Consider the following 19,006-nt stretch of genomic DNA (forward strand, 5'->3'; position numbering starts at 1 on the left):
TCACGCACGCTGGAAATCACAGTCGGAGTTACTTGCTCATACTAACCAACAGCAGAATATACAACAAAGGCGTTGATTTTCTCCAGTTTGGCGTTACCCAAATCTCAAAGCAAATAACCAACAGCAGAATATACAACAAAGGCGTTGATTTTCTCCAGTTTGGCGTTACCCAAATCTCAAAGCAAATGAAAACGAGGATGGAAACGCAACAAAAAAAGTGATAAAAACGTGGCCAAAATCCGGCCCGAGATGATTTGACCTGACCCTGACTTGTAGTGTACAAATCCGTAAGTATGTAAAAAAAAAAGTATGTCTCTTGCCCATCAGTGCGGACTGCAGAGTTATGATATATATATTTTTTTATTTTTTTTTACTAAACAACCAGTATACTCATTCCAGCCACTGACATAAGAGATCAGGACATAAACAACACATTATAGCCACATGGTAAATGGAGCTTTTGAATAATGACTGCACTGTACTTTGAGAAACTACACTGTAGTTTGAGAAACTACACTGTAGTTTGAGAAAGCTTGTACAATACAAGTGTAAGCAGTTATTACTTTGGTCACATTACGCAATGATGTTTTATTTGAAAATAAAAATAAAGGCAATAACTGTGGTATTTCAAATTAAAACAAAGTGTGAAGACTTGATTACTATCTTTGTAAACAAGCAGCTAAACAAAATGATGTGCCTGAAATCAAGTGTTGATCTTGTGGATATATAGGTGGGGATGACTGTGCCAGGCCAGTAATCTCTACTTCGCAATGAGGCCTGCTGCTTTTTGGTCTGGGTCATACAATTCTATGTTATAGCCAACCCGGCCCGGCCTGGCCTGGCCCCCCATCACAGTCAGGAACGATAATGTATAACACTGTTGCTCTCCAGTCGAGAAGCTTTTAGATTTGGGTGAAGCCGAACTGGAGAAAATGCACTTGGTTCAGACAGGGGCAAAAGGTTTTAAAAAATAAATAAATAAAAAACTACACTTATCTATGATATACTCAAACACTTTCTCCATTTATTCAGGTGTGAAACCAAGAGCAAAGTGCTTTGTCTTATGCAGGTGAAGGTTGTAACCCTGTAAAAGAACCATTACTTATCTTAATTTACTCATTCTCAGATCTGGAGGTATGTTTGTGCGGGACCACCTGGAGATTTAGCCAAATGTGCTTTTTGTATTAGCTATTTTAGGGGAAAACGCAGTTAAAGTCAAAGTTAACTCTTCAGGTGAAAGCGTCGACGCTCGATTTCTGTTTCAAATCTCCCGAAGTCCCCGAAGCGCACCTCGCCTCGTCTCAACACGCGCACGCACATAATCTGATTTCTCTGTGTACATGCGTCGGCTACAGTTACAGTCGGCTAATGTGATTATTATTGACCCCGAGTTCCAGATCAAACTGTGACTGATGAAACAAATCCGTGTGATGCTGTTCCCCCCTCTCCGTCTCTCCGGTTCACTCTTATCTCCCCACCCAAGAAGGGGGCAAATGATAATTACGATCATAATTATTTCCAAAATGATTTGAGGTTTTTCCCCCCGTGTTTTAGCAATAATCACTTAACGGGGCGATGGCGGAGACGGAGAGAGAGTCAGAGAGAGAGAGGTGCAGGGTGAGACATTTGAAATCCTATTTTTCTAATCCGTCCTGCGTGGGGGAGATAATAAGGAGACGACACCCGCAGTCAGATGGCATCAGTGCGTGACGCGGGTGACACCCCGTCTCAAGTTTAGACTGCGCCTCTTTGTGACTATATGTGACTGGTGAAGGGACGGCCGCAGAGACAGACAGTGGAGGGCTTTGACTCTGGGATGGACACTCTTTTAATTATCTTACAAAGTTAGCATTAAGTTTAGCAACTTTGGAATGGGGTGTAGGTCTTGAATTCCCACGTACTCCAAACGGTTGTATAAGGGACGTATTTTAGAAGTAATAGTAGTAGAAGTAATAGTAGTCAATATTTTAAATAATATAGAAAGTACAACAGAAAGTCAAAGGATAATTTAGATATGGTATTTAAAATATACTTGGACTCAATGGGCAACCTCTGAGCAAATATGTGTATAAATCTGACATTAAAAACAATAAAATGTGTTTTGGACTGTTATTATTTGTGATGAACTTGTGTGGTCAAAGGTCAATAGTCATTACTTTCATGTATTTCTAATAGAACTGAAGGTCTATAATGCTTTTTACTGCCCCACGGAAATGTGTATTTAGCTATGCAAATTTGGGATGGACTCGAAGTTTAGCGCATATCTACAATAACAACAAAAAGTATTGTAGTGAATTTAAATACGAAAGGGAATAACTCGATAATTGATGCTGATTTGGGATTTTTTCTATATGGTCTCCATAGTGTTTAATTGTACAGACCAACATGCTGTTTTCAACACAAAATGGTGTGTTGTAGTTTATTTTATTGCACTATGGCCTTTAATAAACAGCACAGTACAAATAAAAATGAGTATGTAGTTCAGATATGAGGCTATAGTTCTGTATCTAATAGTATCTGAGCTAGAGATGCACCGATCCAGCTTCCGATACTGATTCTGATTCTTTAACAGCATTTCATGAACTAAAATAGAACCACTTGGCCGCTCCAGCAGTGGCCGATTTTATTTTATTAGGCCACTTAAGATATTTCTATCGATTTCTGACCCAGCCTTTGATTAGTTGCTGTTAGGATTAGCATGCTCCTGCTAGCTTTAGCATGCTGTTGCTAGCCGCGGCAATCAAAAATATGTTTGCAGAGGTTAAAACTAACTCAGCGATTGAATTCTCATTTTAAAGCAGTGAGAGGCAAAACTGGTATCGGTTCAGTATCGGATATTTGTAGCCGATACCCGATATGGTATGTTTTCCAGTATCGGAGCAGAGCATCCCTAACCTAAATAGCCTTTAGAAATATTTTGTCAACGGCAATTTGGTTATTTATTGAGCAGCCCTGATACACATTCCTATTACTTTCATCTAAAATTGCTGACAAAACTTTTCCCTTCAATTCCCATATCGTCCTTCGTAATGAAATATCTCTCGCCATGACAGCCAACAGCACATTTGCGTCGTATATACAGTAATGCCTTGTAAGCTTGCCCAGCATTTAATCTGTCCCATATTGCCGAATTAGCGCGCATTAGCAATTGGACCAGGACATATTGTTTGCACATAAACGCGGCAAAATATAGAATATATTGAGACCAAACAGCTTCTCGTCCTAATTGGGTGGATTATCGCGTAGACTATTTCTATAATTACGCTGTAAAGTCGCAGAGAAGTCATTTTTAATAATAATAAATTGAGCCGTTTTGAGCTTACCTTTGAGATCCAGGCATTTCACACTGCCACCTACACAGGCGCCCTGCTGAGAGGAGACAGGCAGAGGTACGAGAGAGAGGTGTTAAAAATGGGATAGGCGAGAACACACACAGAAAGAAAGAAATTTGGCAGCGGCACTGCTCCATCCACCCTCTGCTAGACTCTCCTATATGGCCTCACTATGGCGATGTCAGGAGAGTAGGTTTTGCAATCAGTCGTAGTTTGTGAGGAGCATAAACATGAGGATTTTAGGATCTGCAATGTCTGACGGAAATACTGCAAAGAAAACTAAAAAGGGACAATAACCGAAGCTACAGGATTTAACTCGGGCTAAACCAAGACTAGACGAAGGATTAACCGGGAGTAGGTCCAAACCATGTCTGACCCAGGAGTAAACAAGGACTGGCACAGATTCTGATTAAACCTTCTATAATAGAAAGTTTATTTCAATACAAGGCACAAGATCATGAACAAAAGGCTAAACCAGGCCTAAAGCTGAACTATAAAGTTGACAAACAAGATCTAAATATGAAAAAAAAAATACTTAAATGCTAAACCATGACTAATCCCTAGAGCTGGGTATTAACAACGACGCCAGGATACAGTACAGGTGAATCCCGATACAGATAATACAATCAAATGTAGCTTAAGAAAAAATATCATATAGGACAGTAGTTCACAAAATATCCAATATCCAAATGTCAGCATTGGCAGTGCAAAGTTTACATTGCAACAAAGTGATCCATTTAACTCGCTTTATTCAGTATTCAAAATAAAGCTAAAATACTTTCAAATTCCAACATTTTACTGAAAAAAAAATCCTTAAAATTGACTGTCCTTTGAAAATAAATGAAATGCTACTCTACTACTACACTGTAAAATGCAAAATTGTTTAAACTCAAAAAAAAAAATTTCAAGGGTTGACAAGAAATGTTATGTTGAACCAATAACACATTTACAAGAGATTCACTTCTTCGGGTCGATTGTGTTCTTAGGTTGACATAACTGTTTTCAGTAGGGACTACAGATGGAAACTAGCATCCCTGCTGTAATCTGGCATATTTACAGTGGTCATGAGCAACTGTTCATCAATATGCATTGTCCCTATCAAATAAATAAATAAATAAAAAATAAATAAGTTGTTACTGACGTTTTTCACTTCAGACGACTGAAAACAGTTATGTCAACCTAAGAACTCAATTGACCCGAAGAAGTGAATCTCTTGTGAATGTGTTATTGGTTCAACATAACACGTTCAGTGCAACACAATTGCACTGAACTGTCTAAAGAAGTGAATCTCAAATTTCAAATCGACTACATTGTAAACGTGTTATTGGTTCAACAAAACATTTCTTGTCAACCCTTGGAATAAGCTTTTTGAGTTGAAACAACTGGTCGCCTCAAGCGGGAGGTATTCCTAGCATGTCCTACTGGGACAAGGCCTCGTGGAAGACCCAGGACATACCGGTGGGAATAGGTCTCCGAGCTGGCCTGGTGTCGCCTCGGGGTCCCCCCAGAACAGCTGGAGGAAGTGTGTGTGGATTGGGAAGTTTGGGCAACTCTGAGACTGCTGCCCCTGCAACCCGGCCCCAGATAAAGCGGAAGAAAATGGATGGATGGATGGATGGATGGATGGATGGATGGATGGATGGATGGATGGATGGATGGATGGATGGATGGATGGACGGATGGACGGAGTTGAAACAATTTTACATTTTACAGTGTAGTAGTAGAGCAGCATTTCATTTATTTTCAAAGGACAGTCAATTTTAAGGATTTTTTTTCAGTAAATGCTAAAACGCTTTTTATTCATTGTGTATAAGATGTCTCTATTTACTATTTAATTGTTTTCACAGTTCCTGTCTATTTTTTGCACACCCTGAGTAACAAGTGCCCCATGTAACAAGTGAACTTCTCCATTGTGAGATTTTTGTTGAGTTGAAACAATTTTACAGTGTACTGTTTTACTTCCTACCTGCTAAATGCTCAGGTAACACTGATAAAGGACACTGATACTGAGGTTTTTATTGTACTCTGCAAGTTAAGCCTTATATTCCAGTAGTTAGTGTGCATGTTCTGAATCAAATCTGGGGGCAAACAAAAAATATACCTTTTTTTATTTTTATGATTTGCATATCACGATGCAGGTGCCTTGATAATAAACCAGACTAAACCTGGTCTAAACTATGTCTGAAAAAGAATAAAAGTGACGAAACCAGGTCTGGAGCAGGTCTAAACCGGATCTCACCCCGATGGACCTGCGTATATGATAAATTCCCGGTATAGGGCCCGTTGCCAGAGCATGAATTATGTATTTCACAGTGCAGTTTACGGCACTGACGGTGACACGGCGTCCTAATTAACCAGTGTATAATAATTAGAAACAGCTGGTCATCAGTTGATGTGTTCATTTGCCGGAGCCAGTGTTCCACATACATCTCATTTGACTGCATCAATCACCGGAGGAGGCAGATCCGCGAGCAGCCACCAAAACACGCATTTTTGGGGGGGTTGGGGGGGGGAAGAGTGACAAGCACAACAGGGAAACAGGATGGAAATTTAAAAAAAAAAAAAAAAAAAAGAAAAGCTTCCCTCTTTTAAGGATGACAATCAGTATATGAATCCTGATGAGGGCGGTGGATGACGGCTCGGTGCGTTTAACACAAGGTAATGCACACGGTTTTATGTATGTTAATTAAACAGGTAAACATTCACCACAACTGGGTTACGGAGAAACGTGACACGCATCCTTCGATACGTAGACCGGGACAATTTGCAACGCAGCATGGTGTCTGAAAACATATGATTGAATTATGTTCACGTTTGATACACAATGGTTTCTGAAATGTTCCACTTATGTTGCTGGTTTACAGTGCAATGTAAGATTGCAATGATTATGAGCAGTAAGTCTATTCTACACAGTTGTAGCATTGTCTGCTGCTTTTTGTCTATTGCTTTATAAAGGCTAATTTAACAGCATTCGTGTAGTCTTCAATTGATGTGGGTAAAGGCAAAGTTACCATTGTCATTGTATGGATTTTGTGGATGTAGTGGGATGTTGTAACTTCTCTCTAATACCAATGAGCAAGTTCTAAATTTGCGTTCTTTCTTATGGATATTTCTGATGATAAAATCAAAATAATAGAGCCTGGTGAATTGGATTATTTAATTTATGTTAGTGGCAAGGTCCTTCACCCCACTGTATTGTCCAATCACATGCATACGGTAATAATAAAAGTAACTAATAGAAGATAATAATGTCATTCCTAAACAATAATGTAGTGTCACTGATTACTTGATTTTAAAGGGACTATACGGAGTTTAAAAATGGTAAAATTATCTAATTTCCTCCCCTTAAATGTTCCAACAATGAGCCCAGACCTATTCACCACAACTGCCCCTAAAATCCTGCACTGTCACTCAAAAAGGTGTCACTTCAGGTCCGAATTGCCGTCATGCACGCGCTTAATATGGAAGGTGCAGTTACACGTATGACCTGAGGTGGCAGTAGTGAGTATAAAATGGCTAACTTGCATCTAGCCCCTTTAAAGGAATAGTTCATCGTTTTTACATACTGAGATATGTTCTTACCTGAGCTTAGACGAGTTGATGCGTACCTGTCTGGTCTTTGTGCGTGCCCTCAGTCACGCAAAAAGACCAAAGATGTTGTTAGCATTTGGCCTCTCCCAATGTATTCCTATAGTTCCAAACAGGGTGAAGCTAGAAGCTACCACGCTCCTCCACAGGTACGCACAAAGACCACACAGGTACGTATCAACTCGTCTAAGCTCAGGTAAGAACATATCTCAGTATGGAAAGACGGTGAACTATTCCATTAAAAGTAACTAATTTAGATTCAAGGTAACATCATCATTACTGACACAGACTCAGAATAGTGACCCATTTCCGTCTCTCTCCTCGACCAATGTCCGTGTCCTCGGGCTGAAAACGACTGTCACATGCAGGTGAAACTCCTGAAAATTAGAATATTGTTAAAAAGTGGATTCATTTCTGTTATTCAACTCAAACTGTGAAACTAATATATGATAGTCTCATTACATGCAAAGTGAGACAAGTAGCTCACAGCTTGAAAACACCACAACTTTTGAACGATATTGTCATTTTCTGAGTTTCACCTGTACATTGCCTCACTCGCTGAGACGCAAACAGAACAAAATGTATTGTTTTACTCAGGAAAATTACAAAATAGTAACTTTGGGAAAGTAACTTTGATCTGATTACTTGTTGGAAATATGAATGCGTTACTGAAAAAAGTGATCAGATTACAGTAATCCATAACAACCTCTGTCCAAGCCGTCCCACATAGATAATATTGTAAGTGAGACTAACTCTTCCAACAGGGCTCACCATAAAAGCAGATCACCTTTTGTATCTTTGAGCATTTCTGCATATTGACTTGTACAGTTTGGCCGAGCAAAATAAACTGTCTCCGTTATGACTTCCGATGATGTCCTTGTATCATTTTTTTTACGAGTCTTTCTATCAGTAACACTGTCTGCCCCGTTCTTTATATAACACCCCAGACCTATAGAGTACTGCGATGTCATCTGAAAGCCAGCTATACTCAGACGTGTTTTTGGAAGTACAGATAAACCCTTCCCTTAGAGAAAGAAAAAAACCAAACTCTTTTACATCCTCTGGCTCTAATTGAATCGCGAGCAGGCGCAGTTAAACTGAATGGCACGTGTGATGCACTATTGGTGGCGCACTATTAGGCTGAATTGGATTTGCACGCTCGGCTGCTCGCACAAGTAATACGAGCGCTGTTGTAAGGAGGGATAACATTACGCGCCTTTGCCTTATACTGACGGCGCTAAAATGACCACGTTTCCAAATGGCCCCGATCATTGCACTTGACACATAACCATTCTTTACATCTGTAATACACATGGAAATGAGCTGCTAATCATGGGCTTTTAATTGCTCCGAGACACCATCGCCCCGAAATGTTCCTAAATAGCGCATGGAAGAGCCATCCAATCAAAGATTAAGTTTAAATTGTTAATTCGCACAAATTGCAGCTAAAAATATCAGCTTTTCCAGTCGGCACTGGAGCATGTCTTCTGATGTAACAGCCCCATCACCTTCTGACGGCACTTTCGAAGTTCAGCACAGGGTTACAGCGAAAGGCCAGTGTTATTTTTATGTATTTGGGTTCAAGATGAGCAGAAAACTAATCATTATGCATCTATTACAGTTTTCTGAACTAAAATCTGTTGTGACAAAGCTGACCTTTCACTCCTTATGAACTATATATTGAATAATAAACTGATGAATTCTCTTTTAAGACATTAGAGTCAAATTTGGAGTGTATTTTATATCGTGGTGCTACAGACTCTCCCTCCCTGATGAAAGTGAGGCTGCCAACACGGTGGCAACACTCACACACAATATTCACACAGGCAAGGAGGAAACTCTGTTTTGCCCAAGGACACAAAAACAGTCAACATCTGCAGGAGCTGGGATTCGAATTGTCAACTTTCTGACCCACTCAACCATTTGAGGTGTTAAATGTAAATGTAAGAGTATTAAATGTAAAGACAGAAACCATGGTATCATTTTATTTTACACTACCTTGATACATTGTACCTAGCTAAATTTAGTACAATGTAATGTGCTCTGTAGTAATCTGTAACAACTTTTACCTTTGTAGTACATACACAATAGAATACCTTGTGGTAGTTCTTTGTAAGTACATAATGTAATAGGACACGAGACCCTTATGGTTAGGGCTTAAGGTTAGGGTTGGGGTTAGAGTTAGAATTCTGTCTTATTACATTATGTACCTACAAATACATATTATTTCATTGTGTATCTAACCCATAGGTACAAGTTATTACACATTGTTACAAAGCCCATTACATTGCACTAAATTTAGTTTTAGTGTAATATAAAGTGTTACCAAAACCACTATACTTTTACTTACAATGCAATGCAATGGAATCATTGTGGGGAAAAAACGTATCATTATTTGTATTAATAAATCTAGTAAATATTGCTACGGGCTCCCCCTCTGTAACCTACAATGGTACAGTCCAGCCATACTGTTAACAGTTTGCAGTAAAACATACAGTTTGTTCTACTGCAAACTGTATGTTCAAAGACACGCTACCTAGCTAGCTCAGTCAAATGCCAACTGCTTGCCATGTCTTCATTCTTACATAAACAAAAAATATTCTTAAGTAAGTCAAGATTGGAGTTCTATCTATTTCTCGTTTCTGTCGTTTTCTTTTAGCTTTTTGCACAGAATATGCTTGTTTATCCAAATGCTAACTTCTTAGGGTAAAGACTATTTCCGGTCGTAGTTTTGTTCCTATGGAGTGGTAGCCGCGTCTTGCTGAAATAAATGCATATTTAAACAGAATATTATATGGCAGAAGACACGCAGCTGTTGGATTACTTACAACGAATCAAAAACTAACTGGAGGAGACGTCTGTGTTTTAGCCTTGAAGCTAAAGGCTAACACTAATTTGATGCTAACAAATATTAAAATAGCACCACCATCAGAACTCATATAAAACACACACAGCTTGACTTTCATTTTAAGTGTTCCTTTCGTATAAAAATCTTTTTCATTTAAATCAAATTACTCATTTAATTTATGTTAAAATATTGACAGGAAGTAGTCTTTACCCCAACAGGAAGTTGGCCAAAAACAGAGCCTATGGGTGTCTAAATGCATATAAATCTTTCAAAACAGCAATATGACCTTTACTTTAATAAAATATCAAACCGATTTTTGCATTTATATATATTTGTTTTGTTCCCCATGGCAGCAGTACATTAGGGCTGTGTATGAATTGTATTTTACACAAACTGATCCTTAATGTATGCACATATTTTACAGCAATCAGGAAAAAGAAAAAAAAAACATAGCACTTAATTTTGCACAGATTTATTACTTGTTTTTTTTTTTTTTTTCTCCACAGCAGCAGCACAGACCCTGAGTAGATTGGGGCTACGCACGCTGACACGCTCCTCACTCAGGCGTGAATGTGTACATTAATTGTGACACCAGACATTTAAGGGGACAGTACGTTTTACACCGAGTGGCATTAATTAACTAAGCACGCGCTATCATGTCTTTATAGCGCTGCGTCGGGCGAACAAACAGGACAACAAAAAGGAAAAAACGCTCAAGTCAATTTGAATTTTACGTTTGTTTTTAGATCTGGCTCTTTTTTTTTTTTTTCGTCTATCATAAATGAAGTTACTAATTTTGTCCCCCCGCTCTTTCTAGACACTGCGGCTTTAATTGCTAATTGTTAACAGCCAGTGAATACATTTGCATATTAATTAGTCTCCGAATTTGCATATTTAATTTGCTGCCTTCAAAGGGTGTGAGATAAAAGGTCGTGTTATTTTAAATAATTTATCCTTCGTGCCGGAAAAGATGCTGAAAGGGAGAAACGTGGGTGTGATTTTTTAACCCTTAGGAGCGCGGAGAAAATGTGAAAAATGAGTAAGTCAAATATATGGAGCACTGGGCAGAGGTGTGAAGAGAAATGCTGTCAACTGAGAGCGCGCTCATAAATGTGGAATGTTATGTTTTATTTTTTCCTGGCGAATAATCAACAAAAGGTCAGTAATGGACCATGAAAGAGATGATTGGTTTTTTTGCATCTGCATCACTGTTGTATGCAAGGGGACGATTCTGGACACAGTTTCGCTGTTACTTCACTCACACAAAAATGAATGAGCTCCCGTTGCGATTTTGAAGTAAGACATTTTGCGTAACACTAAAGCAAACATTTACCCTTGGGCTACGAAATACTTATGTTATTATTCATTTTATGTGTACTACGTCTTGCCTATACTCTTAACAGTTTGTCATTCGTCATGTTGTGATTGTGTGTCAAGGACTTGTAGTTCTGTAGATAGATAGATAGATAGATAGATAGATAGATAGATAGATAGATAGATAGATAGATAGATAGATAGATACTTTATTGTGTGGACACTGTAACACTTGTATGTACTAGTAACAGTAACATTATAAGATGAACAAAAAAAAGCCTTTCAGCCACTTCTAACTTTTTGCAACCATGTCTAATCCTGTGTTTTATGAGATTGCATTGTCCCCTTCTATGATATAAATTGCCACAACTAAAGTCATACAAAGTCACCTTTGATGCTTGAGTGAAATATAAACAAGAGACAGAGGCCTGCTTTCTATTTGTGGGCAAATTACATTTTCCCCCCGATATAGTTCGTAGTTTTGTTTATTAAATAGATTCCTTTACATGTTCCTTTAAGCCAGTTAACTAGCATATATATGTAAAAAGAGTTGCCTTGGCAGAGGTCCGCATTCCTAAAGTTTGTATGTTTAGAGTTCTCTCACCGTGTATTTCTGTACTTCAAGACACTTCTCTTTGTTCTTTGGCAATTTAATCGTTTTTTTTTTTTTTTTTTCCATCGTCCACAGTTGTGTATATTTTGCTCTGTTAATTAAAGTAGTTAGCCATTTTAATACAAAGCCACTCATGCCCCGCTCGAGTGAAGAATGCACTAGAGATGACTACTTCTTCCGAGCAAGTTTAGAACCCCCCCCCCTCCCTTTTCTCAATCTGTCCGTCCCTTTCCCCAGAAGTCCGTGGCGAGGAGAGGAACGCGTCGCTTTTCATCACTCCGTTTTACCCCCCCCCCCCCTTCTCTCTCCTGACACATCAATTGATTTGGCAGCCGAATATTTTTCTTTTTTTTTTTCTTTTTGCAGATTTGCGTCTTTTCCCTGCACCGGCACAGGCAGCGGCAGCAGCAGCAGCAGCAGCAGAGGCGAGCCGAGAGGGAAGTTCAGCAATTCATTAAGATGAAAAAGTAACACCAGTTTATTCACTGTGAGGAGAAGGAGCAGTATCCCCTCCAATATTTGTGTCTGTCTGTCTCTCGTACATTTGTGTGCACTGCAAAATAGTTTTTTTTTTTTTTAATGCTGCGTATTTAAAACGGATGGATAGGTTTTTTTTTCTTCCTCATTTCACGCAGGACAATCTGCACTTTCTCTGAAAAGTATTGTGACTGCAATTATATTTGAGATTTATGTTTCAGAGTGAGTTCACAGGGAGTGCGCATTTCGACAACACTCAGAAGAAATAAGGAACAAACTTGCTGACTAAGAGTAAGAAACACATGCATTTTTTTAGGTCAGTTAAGCCGTTTTAAACACAGTATAAACTTGAAGTAATGAGATGTTTGATCCAAGCTACAGTCACATTTAGTCATGCTTAATTTTCACAGTGACTTGATGCAGAAGTTCAGAAATTCCATAAGCTAAAGCAGCACCAGTTTATCCTTTGTACAGACATGGGATTCCTCTAACTCTCTCTCTCTCTCTCTCTCTCTCTCTCTCTCTCTCTCTCTCTCTCTCTCTCTCTCGCCTGCCTCCTGCGAGAGTGTGTGTTTTTACGAGTGTAAAAAGCAGGCAGCCCGGTGGTTTTTGCGCTGTGGGCCGCGCGTTGGCTCGCTGCCACAGACTGGTTTCACAAACAGCCACCAGCCGGACGCCGCTGACACTTGTGCGCTCACGCTGCTGCTAAAGACGGCTACAAAAAACGGCACAGGTGTGGCCAACGTGTGGCGAAAAGACTCCGACAAGACACGGTTTTAATTGGGAGGAAGATAATAGATTGGGATTTTCAGCATATGAAACGAAGCGAGCGTTTGGTGAGGCGTCTGAACACTGCTGTCCATTGTGGTTAGAAACATCATCCCCAAACATGGTATTATCTGTAACTTTTTTTATTCAACAATGGCTCAGAAGCTTTACCCGCCTTGCCAGTAGGAATGCGGTGTGTGAGTGAGTGGTCGGTGTTGGCCTGGGGGCCTGGTGCCGCAGATTGGCAGTCACACTGACGTCACTCTCCCCCAGGAACAAGCCCATACGTAGCTTGCCACCACCGAGAGTGCATGATAAATAGTCCCCTGTGAACCACCTTTGACCTAAATCCTTCAGAGCAAATTTGGAGTTCGATATATTGAGGAAGGAAAATATCGCGATAAACGATATTTTTGATTCTAAAGATACTGTCAACTCTAAAGCATAAAAATGACAGTAAACCTTTTGTTCAAAAAGTGCATAATCATATCCTAAAACACGACACAAGCTGAACTAAACATGCAACGTAATGTAACCCAATTTGCTTCAGTTAAAAATCCCCCAAGAAATTGGGGGAAAATGGTAATAAATGCACAGACAATAAATATTGAGGCCAACAAAGTCGAGTAAATATCATTATTCAAATAATCTCTTAACCCCCACCTGAACCGAGCGCATTTTCTCCAGTTCGGCTTTGCCCAAAATCTAAAAGCTTCTTGAAAAAAAGCTTCAAAAAGAGACAAAAATTAGGATGAAAACGCGACAAAAGAGGGACGAAAGAGTGATGAAAGAGGGACGAAAGAGCAACGAAAATGTGACGAACGAGTGACAAAAGAGGGACAAAAGAGCGAGGAAAATGTGACGAAAGAGTGACAAAACAGTGACGAAAGAGGGATGAAAGAGCAACAAAAGAGCGACGAAAATGTGACGAAAGAGTGACAAAACAGTGACGAAAGAGCCACGAAAATGTGATGAAAGAGCCACAAAAGGACGAACCAGTGACGAAAATTTGACGAAAGAGCAACGAAAGAGAAACAAAAGAGAAACAAAAGAGAAACAAAAGAGCCACAAAAGAGCCACAAAAGAGCCACAAAAGGACAAACCGGTGACGAAAGAGGGATGAAAGAGCAACAAAAGAGCGACAAAAATGTGACAAAAGAGTGACAAAACAGTGACGAAAGAGCCACGAAAATGTGATGAAAGAGCCACAAAAGGATGAACCAGTGACGAAAGAGGGATGAAAGAGTAACGAAAGAGAAACAAAAGAGCGCCGAAAATGTGACGAAGAGGGACAAAAGAGCAACAAAAGAGCGACGAAAATGTGACGAAAATGTGACGAAAGGGTGACAAAAGCGCAAGAAAAAAAACAATGAAATAAACAATTTTGCAGCTTTTAAATGAGGCATTACCCTCACCTAAAGGCTGTAAGTTCCAAACTTTTAGATTTGGGTAAAGCCGACCTTGAGAAAATGAGCTCGGTTAAGGCGGAGGTTAAGAGGATACAATTCATTGTTTTTAACCTAAAAATTTGGCAAAAGAAATCTGAAAGTGCGTCACAATCAGTCCAGGTCACCATTCCACATTTCACATTGCATTGCTTTAATACCAAACCCGATATTTTCCCATAATAATACACTTTGCATCAACCTACAATTTCCATTGTACCGTATTATTCACCGGACAAACGACGCGCTTCTAAGAACCAACAATTTATCTCAAGTGGATTTACTATTTTGCCAGCTCCAAACAATAATAATACATCTTGGCGTTTTGCTTTGATAAATGTGTTGCAATGCGGCGAGGTCATAAAACATCAGCAACAAAAAAATCCCCCAAGTTTTCAAGCGAGAGACCAAAGTGAGGTTTATATGCCTTTCTTTTCCCGCTTGTGACAGAAATCTTTATTTGATACATGCGCCGAATCCTAAAAAGCATTTCCGAACCTGATTCATTATACCGCACAGTATATTTGTATGTATGAGTGTGTCTCTTAAGATGATTAAGGGAGGAAATTCAGCCACCTCTCCCAATTACACAGCAGCTCTTGTATACATAAACACCGCAATTTATGTCCCATTGATGCGTCTAATTCTTTCAACACGAGTGCATTATGGCCGCCGTCCTGTCTCTCTCTTCTCTGCAGCGAGAGAGGAAGCATTTTCCTTTTGTACTCCACTTGTCCCTTTGAACAATGAATCATATTTAGCAGTGGCACAAAGCACGGAGGCACTTGCGGCGTATGAGGGCTGTATCCACTCAGTCAGAAAAGTCAAGGTAGAGTATATAGGGCAGGTTCTGTTTGCTCAAAAAAGTTACTTTGCATTAGGGCTGCATGTGGTTATGGAAAAATGCTCGATTATGATTATTCTGAACCAATCGGCTCTTTTGAACCAGATCTCATTTTAGAAAAGAGCAAGATCTTTTTTCCTGTTCTTATCAACCTTTTAATCCCCACCTGAACCAAACACATCTTCTTCAGTTCAGCCAGACCCAAATCTAAAAGCTTCTCGACGCTGGAGCTTACAGCCTATAGGTCAGAGTAATGCCTCATTTGAAGAAACAAAAATGTGTTTTAGTCACATTTTTGTCTCTTTTTTGTCTGGTTTTCGAAGTTGTTTTTGTTGCTTCCTTGATTTTTTGACGCTTTTTATTTGTCGTGTTTTCATCACTTTTTAATTGTGTTTTTGTCGCTCTTTTGATGCTTTTTTTGTCACTTTTTTTGTCACATTTTCATCCTCAATTTTGTCGTTTTTGTTGGCATAAAGTTGTATTTACATGACACTCATTTCAAGGATCAAAATGAATCCTGGAGTTAGCGCTGGTCCTTTTAGTCTAAGGTCTAAGAAGCCAGTCTTTTGAGCGACTCTTTTAAATGAACAGATCCCAAAGCTTTGCCTCCCTTTAAAGAGCCACAAATGCCATCGCTACAAATCAATAGTCAGTATTTAAACACCTATAAGGCCTTTATATCTATAATATGCCCAGTACGAGTAGCTAAACATAGTAGGATAAGGGACCTTGCTAGTGTTTTTTTTTGCTTTTTCCTCCCGGGATATTTCCAGTGAAAACACCATAGGATCGACACAGGAATGGTACCCACTGCCCCATTTGAGATGTTCACATTACCACAGCCTAACCAATATCTTAAATAAAAGTGTGTTTGGGCCACTCCAGTGACAGCCAGTGGAGCATTGTTGTCTTGCTCTCCTCTCTTCTTCTCTCTTTTCTGTGCGTGATGGCTGCACTCTGTCTCCTTTTGCTCCACAAACCGTCCCGTTATCGCTGCCTCGTCCCGTAATAACAACATATGTCCGGTCCCCTACTGTTCGCGCCTCCCTCCCTCCCTCCCTCTTTCTCACTATCTCTCTCTCTCTTTCTCTCTATCTCCTGTCCCCGCTTTCATTTCGCATGCAAGCCTTCACTGGCTAACAACCACAACCGCACACGGCAAATAGCGCGCCACTTAGTGACATTTACCTCCGCGCCGACTATTTCTCCTCGCGATGGGGCGGGGGCTGCAATAACAATCAGCATGCATTTAATTTAAAAGAAGAAGAAAGTTCCCCTTAGTGTTACACAGGCTGGAAGAGTATGGTGTGTGTGTGTGTGTGTGTGTGTGGGTATGTGGCAATAGCAGACTTCCACAGAGCAACATTAATGCTAATCAAAAGAGCTGAGGAAGCAGCGGTGGTCTCTAACAAACAGATTTTCTCTTGTCTTTTTCATTTCTGGGGGGATTTGCTCCTCTTCCCTGATTCCTCCCCTCCCAATAACCACCCCTAACTCGAGTCCACGGACTGGAGCACACAGCAGTTTTAGGACCCTCGTTTTTGCTTATGCGTCAATTGTAACATAAAGCACAAGAATTGAAATTGTGTCACTCTCAAACCTTCAGTGCGAAAACACAATGGTTAACTCTCCACACAGAGCAACATCAAATACATCTGTTCACAGTAGGGGGCAGCAGAAGGAGGAAAGGGGAGAGTTCAGCTTCCTTACAGCCTAAAGTGGATGACACAGTAGAGGCGGTGACATGGGTGTGGGGTAACTCCGTCTGAGATGACCCCAATGAGATGTACATTAAAAAAAATCTAGTTCAAAATGTGGTCATACCGCCTTTGCTCTGCCCAATCCCGTCAGACCTTGGAAGCTAAGCAGGGAAGGGCCTGGTCGGTACTTGGATGGGAGACCGTTTAGTAACACCAGGAAGCCTAGCGAATGTAGTGAGTGAGTGGTTGGTGGTGGTCGGAGGGGCCGATGGCGCAGACTGGTTGCCTCGCTTCTGTCAGTCTACCCCAGGGCAGCTGTGGCACCGGGTATGGAGTGAATGAATAATGCAATGTAAAGCGTCTTTGAGTGTCCAGAAAAGCGCTATATAAAACCGATGCATTATTATTATTATTATTATTATTATTAAAATGGAGATGCACCGATCCAGCTTTTTTGGTTCCGATATCGATACTGGGGGTTTGAGTATCTGCCGATATCCGATATTAACCCATACCAAGAGACTTTCTTAGTGTCTTTCTCTGAGTGAATGTCCCTCTTTTCTCCATTTTAATTTCAATAAAGTCTGATAGTTTGTTGTCATGATGTTACAGATCAATTATCAGTTATATCAATGAATAAACTAATAGAAAATATTTAAAAAGGATCATGGACTTTTGTATTTTCTTAGCTATATGGCAGGCATTCTAGGTTACATGAATATAAACAACTCACAGAAAGTGATCTGATCATTACAATTAGATTAGATTAGATTTGTATTGTCTACTGAGGTAGAATTCAACTTTGGCTCACCGACACATAAAAACACAACACTAGGATCATACAAACAAAACAATGTTAGATCAATTATTCTTTAACAGCATTTCATTAACTAAAATAGCAGTGGCTATTTTATTTAGCTAGGCTTATTTAGGTGTTTCTATCTTAGTTTCTGACCCAGCCTTTATTATTTGACGTCAGTATTAGCATGCGGCTGCTAGCTTTAGCATGCTCTTGCTAGCCGCGATATTTTGCGCAACGATCAAAAATACATTTACGTAGGTTAAAACTAACTCAGCGATTAATTTCTCCAGGTTCTGCCCTTCAAAACACCAGTGTGTCCGCATTCACTTTGGTGAAAGTTATGTTTTTAAAGTAATGAGAGCCGGTTCAGTATCGGATATTTGTAGCCGATACTCAATATCATATTTTTTCCAGTATCGGCTCCAATATCCGATACCAGTATTCTTGGATTGGTACATCCCTAGTTCAACTGAAAGAAAAATCAACAAAGTGAGCGACTACCCAAGACGTGTATTTTCACAAAGATAAATAAATAGTGTATCCACAAATGAATAAACAAAGAAGTGAGCTCATGTACAACTACAAAATAATAATGTAAGTTATATTTTACAATAACGAAACCATATTAAGTGGGATTCTTGCATCTATCGGATCTTGGAAGCAATTGTAACACGATCTTCCCAACGGCAGATGGTTCACTGCTGTCTCATTTAAAACAAAGGTATTAAATCGGCAGTGGCCCTAAATTTGCAGCTCCTCCAGTCTGCAGATTCCTAATATCGCTCAGCGGCGGCAGCAAAAATAACATCTTTACGAATTGGATGTGACCCCGTGAATTTAAGAAAAGCGCTGTCAACTTCTCTTTTCTGCTTCTTTTTGAGCCCCCCCCCCTCCTCCCTTCTTTTCCCCCTTCGCTGTACGATAAATAATGAAAGTTAAGTTGTGGTAATTGATTTCTCTTCAGTCCACTCAACTGAATAATCTGCAAGGGAAACAAGCACTAAGCTGTTCATTAGAAGATTTGCCAACATGCAAGTAATTCCGGGCTTACTCTCCCAACATCACGCGGCGAATACAAAAAAAAAAAAGAAAAAAAACTGCAGTCGTATGTGGCCGTGCTTCATTTCAAATTCTTTTGAGTTTGGGATAAATGCTCATAACTTCTAAGTCCTTAAAAACATTCATAAGATTCGTGTTTGTCTGCGGAAAACAATATAAATGACTTGAAATGATTGGATCCGTTGTTATGTATTCAGCAATGCGCTAAAATAATCT

The 19,006-nt window shown here is 39.7% G+C and overlaps 1 protein-coding gene across 1 annotated transcript in view; it reads right to left on the bottom strand.

Annotated features, from left to right (window-relative positions):
- LOC306976382 (protein phosphatase 1 regulatory subunit 37) overlaps positions 1-19,006 on the bottom strand; it is a gene marked incomplete at its 5' end in the record, with an annotated part of 93,620 nt that overhangs the window by 64,998 nt on the left and 9,616 nt on the right. The window contains one exon of the mRNA XM_079574299.1: positions 3,324-3,369. Coding sequence (XP_079430425.1) covers positions 3,324-3,369 — 46 coding nt within the window. The remainder of the gene's footprint in view (positions 1-3,323; positions 3,370-19,006) is intronic.

This window comes from Gobius niger (genome assembly GCF_951799975.1).
Source record: "Gobius niger genome assembly, chromosome: 16".
Taxonomy (NCBI): domain Eukaryota; kingdom Metazoa; phylum Chordata; class Actinopteri; order Gobiiformes; family Gobiidae; genus Gobius; species Gobius niger.